At 44.1% G+C, this 12,037-nt stretch overlaps 1 protein-coding gene across 3 annotated transcripts in view; it reads right to left on the bottom strand.

Annotated features, from left to right (window-relative positions):
* Positions 1-10,694, bottom strand: part of GMIP (GEM interacting protein) — a 53,683-nt gene extending 42,989 nt beyond the window's left edge. For 2 of the 3 annotated variants that reach the window (XM_066593233.1, XM_066593234.1), the window contains exons 1-2: positions 10,146-10,694; positions 7,382-7,519 (exon numbers count right to left, since the gene is read on the bottom strand). In XM_066593233.1, coding sequence (XP_066449330.1) covers positions 7,382-7,519; positions 10,146-10,341 — 334 coding nt within the window. In that variant the 5' untranslated portion in view covers positions 10,342-10,694. The remainder of the gene's footprint in view (positions 1-7,381; positions 7,520-10,145) is intronic. The other variant, XM_066593235.1, reaches the window with a different exon arrangement.
* Between the last annotated feature and the right edge of the window lie 1,343 nt (positions 10,695-12,037).

Below are 12,037 nucleotides of genomic sequence, written 5' to 3'. Positions count from 1 at the left end.
TCAATGTGTATTCTATATGGTCATCATGCTGAGGATTTCTAAATACATGTAGTGTAAGTAAACATATTTAACCCCCCACTGTCCGATCTGCACGGATGCTGCACATTGCATGTCCTAGTCTCTTCCAAAAAAATGGATAAAAATAGGACATACATTGATCATATCCCCACAGACTGATTGTTTGTATGTAAAATTGCTCATGTGTATAGCCCTATCGGCTGTAATGGGGCCATGTGCTGTTCATGAAATACACGGACAGCATACGGCCTGAAAACATGGCCATGAGAGTTGGCCCTGAGGAAATTTGTTTCTGCTGAAACAGTTAATATTTTCCCCTTGGCACACACTTGAACATTAGGTTTGATGCAAATGGTTCTCAGGTGGCTCAATTATTTCACACAGTTGCCCGTCCCCCCTGCTTCTTTCTCAGTACCCCTCATTCGATTGCTTTGGCATCCACAATGTCTCAGACATCTTCCCTGTAGCCCCAGTCACAGCTCTGACATTCCTCATCTTCTCTCATTGTCTTAGGCCCTGTAGCAGTCACAACTTAAGTTTGACCCTTCACAGCTACACCAGTAATGCATGAACGGTTAGTGCTCGTAGCAAGGACACGTGCAGCTAGCAGAAGTCGGCGGGAGTAGCCCGAACGGGTGCGCTAGCTCTGACCTTCTCACGGTGGTGGCTACTCTGCCTAAAATGGTCGCTTGTGTGGCAGGTGGGATTGCAAATGGGATTCCTGATGTAGCGATGAGTAACTAGTGTAAGTACGGTGTGACGCCAGTGCCTTGCAGTACATTGTAGTAATGAAATAAAGAGACTACTCCAACGCGCGTTAGTGAAACCAAAGGCACACAGTTTACTTGGACTTGGTGGACTCAGTACAGTGGTTACAGTTGTCAGTTGGCAAGCAGTGAACATTTCAATGACTTCTTGAACAGAGTAAATTGCATACAATAACTCTCTAGTCCTTTCCTTAAGAATAAGAGGGCTTGCCAGACCACGTGAAGCACCTGTGGGGCAAGGAGGTTATTTGCAGAAGACTGGAGGGAGTAGCACAGGCTCTCCTGGGGACTCACTGATTGCTTATTGTGGAGGGACAAGTTTAACTCACAGTTGCAATGACTGATTTCTTCCCAGCTTACATGGGCACTGCCCTGGCTCTGGTCCCGTCCAGCAGGCATATTAGCCTTTTACTCCTCAATTTTACTTGAGCCAACCTAAACAACCAATCACCATGAATCAGCCAAACTAAACCAATCACCAGGAATCAGCCATCTCAAATAACCAATCACTGTGAATCAGGCAACCCAAATAACCAATCACCGCGAATGAGTAAATCCAAACAATCAATCAGGTTGCGAATGGTGTGGATTTGGGGGGTAATACAGATATATGCGTCCAGCAGGGTTGATGAAGACTCCATTACTGCTCCGGGCTCTGTTGGATCCCAGCCCACGGCTCCTGCACTTCTCTAGCATGTGCTGACTCTTTTCCGCCTCTGCTCTTCTGAATAAATTCCTTTTGTTCTGCGGAAGGGCTGACAGCTGAGACAATGTAATCAGCTGTTATCAGCGCTCCACAGCAGAACATAGCATGCGGTCCTGCTTATGAGCTGTTCTACTGAATGACGGATTTCAAGCCGAACTGACATCCATCGTTCAGCAGAAAACTGAAAGATGGGCACATTTACATGCAACGATTATCGCTCAAAAGATGGCTTGAGCGATAGTCGTTGTGTCTAAATGAGCCTTAAGGGAGATTAGGTGCCATTCCAATAGAAGTCAATGTTTGTTGAATTGCAACTGCGGTACAACAGATCACAAAAAGGACAACCTTGCTGGATTTTTTTAGAATGTCAGGTCGCAGCAACTTGTGAGTCCTGACACAACCCACATTGACTTTTATTAGATTAGTAGATACACAGCAATCTTTTGCACACAAATAACAGTGCCATATAATGTTGTTGCGTAATGCCCAAATAACACCACCATGTCTTGCCTATAAAGAACACCCTAAGTAGTGACCCAGAGTTAGGGTCCCTCCAGCACTTGTGGTCTGTTCGTCTTTATGTGAAAGTTAGTCTGTGTAAGGTGTATGTGTTGGTGTCATCAACCTCGATGAAGTCTGTCTGTTTGTCATCCTAACCTGCTGTGTGTGACGTGATTGGTCTTTAAGGGTTTAAGGAGGAGCTAAGAGGAGGAAGAGAAGGTGGTGTGCGCGAGGTCAGTGGCTCTGATGCTCCTGCCGGGGTTCAGCCTCGGTCTGGTCTCACATGCCCAGAAACTTTTAACCTATGGGGAATGGAGCTCAGGAGACGCAACCTGGAGAGGAAGTTGGAATATGGTTGTTGCACACTCCCCCGCTGAACTGCATCGCCAAGGGAGGAACAAAATCCACTACAGCCAGCAGAGGGTGCTGAAAAGAAGGAGACGAGGAGAAAAAGCTTCTTTCCAAGACAGGACTAACTGCCCCAAGAGAGTGTCCATGGGATAACTATGACTGAGGATGTGTGTGCCTTGGGGGGGAAAGGACTCTCTGTTTTCAAGTGTGTTGGAAAGGTGTGAAAGGGAAGGAAGTGTGTCAAGAAACATGGTACCTAATTTGTTTAAGAGCACTTGTTTCTCATTAATAATAATAATAATAATCATTTTTATTTGTATATCACCAACTTATTCCGCACTGAAAAGCAAAAGCACTTATTTCTTATTAGAAAGTCAAGAGTTGAACCATGAGTAAAAGAAAACCGAGTGCCTTCGGTTTTGAAAGACATTGTAATAAACTCATTTATTTACTGTGAGTGACTCGTCACTCATCTAGGGGCACTGGCGTCACGAAGACAATCTAAAACAAATCCTCGGTAGTAAGGCCTGTTAAATCTTATTCCCCTGCAAGTACATCGATCCTTAAGAGGGAATATGTTAGTGCCACTGTGAACTACTGCCGTCTTGTACCCTGCTGTCTTCCCTGCTGAAGGCCTGGATCTTGGTCGCTGCACCTACAATGGCCAAACTATGTGATCACAATTCCAAAAACACAAAACTATACTATTCAAAAGCAATAATGCCATATGGTGCCCTAATACCCTCACATGCTGCCTAAATAACTGTGCAACTCAATGCCAAGATAATTGTTCTGACCCCTGGATGGTGTATGTCCCAGGATGAAACATCTTCTACAAATCTATCCAATGTCATAAAACATGAATGACTGTTGTAACGTGGAATGCAAGGCTCACACATGAATGAAAAGCTTCCAGAGATAATTATAAAGTATTAACCAGTGACAGTTCTCGAGTAGCATTTACTATTTGCGTTCAATTCCAGTTCATAATTGAGGAGTTCCTATTGTTCTAACGTCTATTACTGTAATCAACTCTGGAATGTCCAGAAGACTAGACGTGTTCTTTTGACAGCGTGATACAAGACTGCAGACTAATGCAGATCCCTATATATTTTTGTTGACCCAAAAGAGAATGCCACCTAAACACCACTGTTTGACTGGATAGCAGTGCCCAAATGGTCCATCCAACCATATGTAGATGCTACAGTTCCTAACCTGCGGAGCGACAACGAAATGCGTGCTAGTAAAGAATTCAAGGGCTTGTATCACATCCTAGTGGGGGTCCACACCATCTTCTGTGATGACAGCACTTTGCATTCTTCTAATAGGATAGATCATGTTGAAGTGGCACTTCACTGTGGAGCCACATTAAAGAACTTCTTAGAAATGCTCTCACGTAATGTTATTATTGAACTTGTGGTTAAGTTCCAATGATAACAGGCAGCTCTGTGGGCGATTTCTGGGGAGTATTTCAGATTTCCTTATCTGCCTTCAGACCAATCTTGGACTATAGATTTGATATAGTTACAGGTCTATCAATGTGTCTCGGGTGGTGGTACGACAACAGGTCCCAGATGGCGCAGCAGCTGATAGATGGAGACGGAGGCCAATGGAACCTAAATGTTTCGTAACTCAACCGGTAATGCACAGTAACAATACGTCTAATCTTGGAACGGCAAGGCACTTCAATCCCTCTTTATATCAGTCTGTCTTCATTTGTAGTATTGCATACTCTATTTCATGAATTCTGCAGCACACACTAACATCACAGCCTCCACCGTAATGCCGAGTGCATATAATACAGACCATAACTCATCTATACGTAATTTCTGAGCTCCGCCTACTTATGGACTCGAAGCGCCATAGATACAAAAGGTGCAGCAAATACATCCGCACTAAATGCAGTACATCACTTCCGGATCACATAACCTCTCTACATGCATAAAACCTCTGTAAAGTGCCAAGCCTTCCCAGTACTTGCATTTAAGGACTCCTTTAGATGACTGTGTTGTTACAGGGTATTCCACGTATGGGTTTTGCATGCAGAATATGTTGTACCAATCTGCCATAGGCTACCATGCTGCCAATCAGACATAGTGCACAACATACCAGTGCAATAAAGATCACAGCATGTTCCACCTTGGCGCGTATTATGTGTGCATACACGCCAGTCAACACATAATAGGTCTTAACCTAGCAGTCACATATGTCTGACATTGTTTGATTAGTCTGAATTAATTGTCAGACGCCGGCCTCATATATCTGGCAGCTGTCAACGTTCTGGGCTATCCTCTTCTGGGACTGAGTCCCATGAGGGAAGTGAGCCTCCCTCCCCTTCCACGTGGTCTATGTCTTTCAGGGTCATGGCTTGTCACTTCTATGCCCCACGCCACTCTCGGTCTTTTCCAGAAGCCTCTTACTGCTACTACAAGCCCCACAATTGCTGCCACCACCACGTTCTTGGCGCCCTTCTCCAGACCCTGACAAACTCTGGCTACTGCTGCTTCCACTCTGCTGCTGCCACACTGCCCAATGACATGGCTTTAATTCCTTTATATAGTCCTCCTGCATGCCTGCTGGTGATTTTGGGGGGCCTGCAAGATGGGCGCGGGCCCAGCCCTGCATTATCTCCCATGGAGGGGGCAGATCCGCAGGACCTGCAGGATGGGCGCGGGCCCAGCCATGCATTATCTCCCATAGAGGGGGCAGATTTGCAAGACCTGTGGGCTAATCTTCCTCATGACTATGGGGATTGAACCGCTCTTTTCATTCACTAGAGGCTTCAATATTATGGTGCCTTGCGCCCTTCACAACTCCCAACTCTCATCCTTCTCCTGCCAGTCATGGCTAAGGCTGGCAGAGGGGACTGCAACACTGGTACTTCCCTGCTCCCTGTGTCTTTCTCCCTGGGTACCAGACTAAAGGGGGTGGGGCTAATGGCGCAGCCATTGGCTGTAGATTCTGAGCTGCTTACAATGTAATGGAAGTTGTGGGGCATCCCCTCTTACAAATGAACTCCAGGCTACAGGATGCTATAAAAATGCTTGTAGGGGAACCATAAGGAACCTGAAATTCCCCGGGGTGCTGCATGTCATTAACTAATTATAACTTGTATGATGGATGATAATAATTTCTGTTCAGCACTATGGAATATGTATGAACTATATAAAGCAGTAAATTAAAATAGAGATTTACTATGTAAGCATTTTCCTTATAGTTTCCCAAATGACGGGCTTTAGTATTAATATGTATGCAGTATATGGTCAGAATAATGATGTAGTAGAGCGGAGTATATAGGACTATAGAAGATAGGGCAGTATAACAATATAATACAGAGAAGTGGATAATAATATGTAGAAATGATATAGTAGATTGAAGTGTAGCACAATATATACTGAATGACCACATTATTACCGGCCCTTTCACAACTGCAGCTTCCCTATAGGGAAATTAGACCCGTGACCCCGGATTGCAGTAGAGAATCATGTGACAAGTTTTCATGGATCAGTTTCAGTGTGAAAGCAAATTAGAATGAGAAAGTCGTTATCATCTGAGCGACCAATCTTATGGCATCTTCTCATGCAGCAATATGGAGAATATACCAAGAATGATGTGAATAAGGAAAATCATCTGTCGGATCCTGTGGACATAAACAACTCATCGATAGACCGAGCCTGAGGAGAGGTCAGCAATCGTTCTGACAAATAGCCGCCGCTCAGTCAAGCAAATTGCAGACGACTACAACAGCGATGTTCCAATTACGTGTCTGAACGCACAACTCATCATTCCTTACATCAACTATAACTACAGATGACCAGTTCCAGCGTGATTGTGTCTACGAGAAACGGGCATTGGGCAAAAAATGCATCAACGAGCAGTGGAAGAACATCTCTTGGTCAAATGAATCTAGATTGTTGTTGCCCCATGCTGATGGGAGGTCAGAGTTTGGCACAAGCAACATGAATCGATGACCCCTTCCTGTCAGCTGATCAGAACATGTCAGTACCTCCATCTAATTTTAAGTACAAAAAACTTCTTGTCCACATGGGTCGATATTTCTGCAGAATGACTTCGACACCTACTGGAATTTATGTCATGACAAACTGTTGCTATTCTTTGGGGCCAAAGGAAATCCAACGTGCTACTAGATGGGGGCGTCTAATAAAATGGTCATTCCGTGTAGAACAGAGCAGCATATTGCAAATGTGGCAGAGCAGTGGATTATATAATATAGGACAGTACAGTATATCACAATACCGGGTGTAGTCAAAAAGCCGGATGCAGCGCTGTATCTCACTACTGGTGTCCTATATTGAAATAACAATAGTGTACTTGAATAGGAAGGCATGGATGTGCTACACGATGGTATGGCGCAACGCTTGTGAGGGCTCAGGAACATGGATTTCAATTTTGTGTTGTGGCCCCTATAAGAAATACAGAGTAAAACCCATTTGCAAAGTTGAAGAGTAGCATGTGCGAAGCAGAGATCCACTTTCTGTAGGACCACTACAAGGACTGAAGTGAGGAAAGCGGACTGGAAGTGGCCTCTTTCTGCTACAATACATGCATGGACCCATCGTTGGACCTGGGTTGATTCCAGAGACTCCCAATGCGGATCGTCATTCTGTAGATGACGGTTGATGAATCCCTGGATGTTCTGCCCATTATGTAGCAGAAGGAGGACACTTCCAGTACGCTTTCCTTACTTTACCAATAGCAGTGGTCCCAAGGGACTTAGAGAGACATGGAAAACGGATTTATGCTTCTCACATGCTAGTCATGCTACTCTTCAACTTTACAATTGTTTTACTATATATCTCTTACAGGGGCTACAAAACGAAATTGAAATCCATGTTCTGGGGCCTCCAGGGACCTGTGCACCGTACCACCTTTAGTGCATCCATGCACACTATTATTTAGATATAGTGATGGATACAGCCTGTATAGTATAAAGCAATGTACAGCAATGTTGTGGCCATGGATGGCTACATCTCCAGTCTGTGGTGGTCTGGTGGCTATAGGACATGTTGGCTCATACCTCGGACTCGGTTGATAAGGTTGGTCATTGCCTCCTGTATACAGTGCGATTTAATTGCTGGATATTTGAAGAGCAGGAATACAACGGACTGGAGTAATTCGTTTAACTTGAGCTCGATGTGGTCACAAGAAGGAGAGCCTGTGAGAAAAGTGACAAGTGTCAGCAAGTGGGAAAATGTACATGAAGGACAGAATTCAGAAGCCAAATGTCGCACATCCTATATTCATTGATACAGTAGTGAGCAGAAGCAGAAATGTAATCTCCAGGGCCCAATGAAAGTGTGAAATGGGGCATCTATAATACTGGTGTCTTTTAAAGGGAACCTGTCATGTCCTACAGCTCTATAAACTAAGCCATGGTGCTGTTACTGGAGGTGACGGGGAGTCGGTGATGTAAAAAAAATAAAACAAATAAATAAATCTTGCTATTTGTATAGCACTAACTTATTCCGCAGGTAATTTATTTATTACCCCCACCAAGCTGGGTGCTCATCTTACCGACCTTGGAAAAATGGAAGGCTCACTTAACCTTGAGCCAGCTACCTGAACCAAGTGGGGATTGAACATGCAACCTTCAGGTCATGAGTGGGAGCTTTAGACTCTGCATTTCTACTGCCTTAACACTCTGTGCCACATGTATTTTTATACCCACATGCTCTCGTGATGCTGCAGTGTCACCCTCTGAAGATTGCATGGCGGTGGAAAATCGAACTCTTTTTGGAGACTCGTGCGTGCTCTTCTCCCATAGACTTGCGTAGAAAAGAGTCCGATTTTACAGCATCATGCGATCTTCAGAGGGTGACAGTGCTGGATCGCGGGGGTATAAAAATTACATCACGCGGCTCCTTGTCACCTCCACTAACTTAGTTTATGGTGCTTTGGGGACATGACAGGTTCCCTTTAAGTGGCTTTTGAACCCCTTTAGGTACAGGACTCGGGCATGACTGCTACTTCTGCACTCCTTATAGCAACACCCCCACTTATGTAGCAATGAAATACAGATCATAAACTGCCCCCAATATTCATAGGCGGCTAATTCTATATGTATGTCTTAGTTAATTACAGACGTAGCATTTATGGATTCGGAGCTCTTTATCATTTTTGGTTCTTTATACGACGTCATGGGGATACTACCTCAACCCTATAGAAATATTATAATGACCATTGCACTAGAACATGCATCCCCTTGTGATGTATTCCGCCTCTAACACTGTCCATAGACATTAAAGGAAAGTCTAACATCTCACATAAGGCTGGTCATTCATCTGGCCCGCTCGGAGAACAAAAGAGCTGACGTTGGCTCATAGTGTCCAGCACCTGGAAAGTACTTAATGGTGCATAGGGCTTATTCACACAAACGATTTTCACATGCACGTGCCGTCCTTATTTACAATTGAGTCAATAGTGCTATACAGACATGGGATTTTTAACAGGGACAGTGAAAAAAAAACACAGCATGTGCTATTCTGATCCAGGTTCTTTGGTGATAGTTGCCCATTCAAGTCTATGGAAGTGCAACAAAAACAGAGCATACACGGAGGACATCCACGGGCGCTCAATTTTTTTTACTGACCAAGCAATTCCAGAAAAATTGCGCCTCCTTCAGTTTTTTTGTGCACAAGAAAAGTTGATAACATATGGATTAGGGCTTCGGCACACTTGCGTTTTTCTCGCACATTTTTTTACGTGATTTTGCTCCATTTTTTTTAACCTGGGAGTCAATAGGACTTACTAATGTTAAAAACGCATCACACAAAAATCGCAATGCGTTTTTAACATTAGAAGGTCCCATTGACTTTCGAATTTAAAAAATGCACCAAAATTGCGTGAAAAAAACGCACAAGAAAAACGGAAGTGTGCAGGAGCCCTTAGACAGATGTGAAAAATAGATACACGCAACACATATAGATGTCACACAGACATACACACACAATTTGTTCATTCTTCATGCACCAAAAAAGGACAAACCCTTGCACATCAGAGAACGCAATTTTGGTTCATGAGAAATGCACCGTTTTTAATGCGTGTGTGTGTGCATGTTACATGTGTTTAGGCTACGTGTCTGCATCCATGTAACATCCATTTTTCACACATGCAAAAAATATGCAAAAAGACCCAATTGTTGTCCCTTTTTTCACTGTCTCCTGGCAACATACATAAAAAATGCGGTGAACACACACATAACATCCGTGTTCCACTACGTTTTTTATGATCTCACAGACTTTCATGAATATGGACCAAAATTGGACATGCTGCAAATTTTTTTTTTTTACACGTTACATCAGTCCACATAAAATACGCACATCTGAATACACCAATTTATTCAATAGGCCCCTGTGCGGTCTGTATTTAGTCAGTAAAAAATACGGACAGAAATTACGCCCCTATGAATAGGCCCAGTAGACCTTGACCGATAAGCCTAAGAACATTCATTTGGCATTGGAGTCGTTTCAAGAGTCATTCAAATCTATGAAGATGCCATTGAAGGACTAGTAATAAAGAGCCCAACCAATACATCCAAGAACCGATTTTCATGGTGAGATAACTAGATCTGCTCAGTCACCACTCCAATAAAATCAATGGGAGCTCTATAAACCCACAAGTGCCCTCTCAGCTCCAGGACCACCACCAATTCCACATGCCAGAAGATACCCCAATGGACCAACCCATTGAATTCAAGGATTACATCCAACTCAAAGCCTTTATTGCCATGCTACTTATACTATAGCCCACCCGTTCTTCTAGACATTTCTTTGACGTCTCACCTGACCCTTGGTAGGCATCTCTCATCTCCTGAAGCGTCTGATCAACTTTCCTGAGCCGAGAGCAGAACTGGATCAAATGAGGAGAATTCACGGGAGCGCTGTGACTCTGCATCAACGTTGAGTGGCAGAGAGCCGCCAGGTAGCACTCACTTACAAGGTATCTTGATGTAGCCCCATTTTCCCCCGTATAGCTCATGTCTGAAGTAATAGGGAAGCTGTCACTCACCGACTTTAGATATCTCTTAAGCGTATCAAGGAGAAGCTCATCTTGTGTTCTTGTTCCGTTAATGAATAACTGGACCGAAGAGCTGATGTTCTAGGCATAGCTTTATATATGGAATCAAAGGATATACCTTACAGCTAAGGAATCTCTACCTCTGAGCCTGGGACACAAAAATTGCCATTTGCTTCTGTAGTTGAGCCCCCTCAAGTGCAAAGAAGTCCTTCTAAGCCAGTGATGGTATCTTTAGCTAACATCCATGTTGCCTGACGTTCCCCGTCTACCTGTCTAGCTAAGGTGATGCTCAGTATCTAGGAACCTGTATGTGGCATACCGAGGAAATCATAGCAATGTGGGTGAGAAGAGGGAACACCCTTATGACTGTGTCACTGCTACTGGAGAAGCACCCAGCATCGATGGATGAGACCGGAGATGGCCAGAACAACTCTATCCAGCCAATACAAAGAGTTGCGTTCTTCAGCTTGAGAGATTGATGCTTTGGTTGACTTTCAGGGGTCCAATCCGGTTTAGCATTGCTGCACAACATCTGTGCAAATTTTTACATCAAGGGTTAAATTCCTATAGCAGGCGTGTGTAGGCGATTTTAATTATCCTACTAATTGCAGGTAACCTGCTCTACAAGAAAAGGGAGACGGACCTGCCCTTAACTTCTTCCGCAGATACCTATTCACCGGTGTCCTCAGCAATAGTGTGAATCTAATAGAGGATAACAATATCAAACCCTCTGTGACTCAGGTTCATACAGGTGTCTTTGCGCGCGCAAAAGTTGCCTGCGCAATACGCAGAAATTAGATTCCATTGATTTCAAAGGATTCCTTCACGTTTCTGCATTTTTTGCACATATTTCAGTCGTGCAAAAAACAAAAATAAAAAATGCCCTATTTTTCTGCACGTTTGTGTACCAAAGGACCACATAGAAGTCAATAGAGGGTGCGTAAATGTGTGCGCAATGCACAAGGAGATGCGTAAAACACTACGTAACTCCACTGGAAATAGAACACATCTGGAACTCATTAAGACTAATTACCCATTTTAATTGGTTTGTCTTTGTTTGCCGTGTGCAAATGAACATGCCATGTGGGTGCAAAAATACTGTAAAATACGCCGATGCGGAAAAATCTGTGTCGGGCTCATTCACACGGGCTAGCGCCTGTGTTTTTTGCGCATGCCAAAAATGCGCAGAAGAGCCCATGTAATTGCTTGTTTCCTGCATATATTTGCACCAGCCCATTCACTTCTATGACCTATTGCAGTGCATAATATGCACCAAAATAGGTCATATTGCATTTGCCATATTAGCCGGCGTAATTGGGGAGAAAACACCGGAAAATTGTTCCAAGCTTTTTTGTTATATAGATTTAATAAGGGAGGCATATAGAGTTTCTGGGGGCAGACCTGGTTGTGATATGATGAGCAGTTTAGGCAGCGGAAGGCAGTTTGTCCTTCCATTAGATAGGATCAGAAGGACAGTGGGCTCTGGCTCAGGGCTTATTTAGACGACCGCATATCTGCTCGGTTTTCACACCGAGCCAATATACAGTGTCCTTGTCTGCAGGGGGGGGGGATGGAAGAGCCAAGAGCAGGAACTGAGCTCCCGCCACTTCCCCGCCCCTCACCACTATTTGCAATGGGAGGGGCGAGATGGGGGCGG

This window comes from Eleutherodactylus coqui, chromosome 2, assembly GCF_035609145.1.
Source record: "Eleutherodactylus coqui strain aEleCoq1 chromosome 2, aEleCoq1.hap1, whole genome shotgun sequence".
NCBI classification, from domain to species: Eukaryota; Metazoa; Chordata; class Amphibia; order Anura; family Eleutherodactylidae; genus Eleutherodactylus; species Eleutherodactylus coqui.
This window is presented reverse-complemented; position numbering and strand designations above follow the sequence as displayed.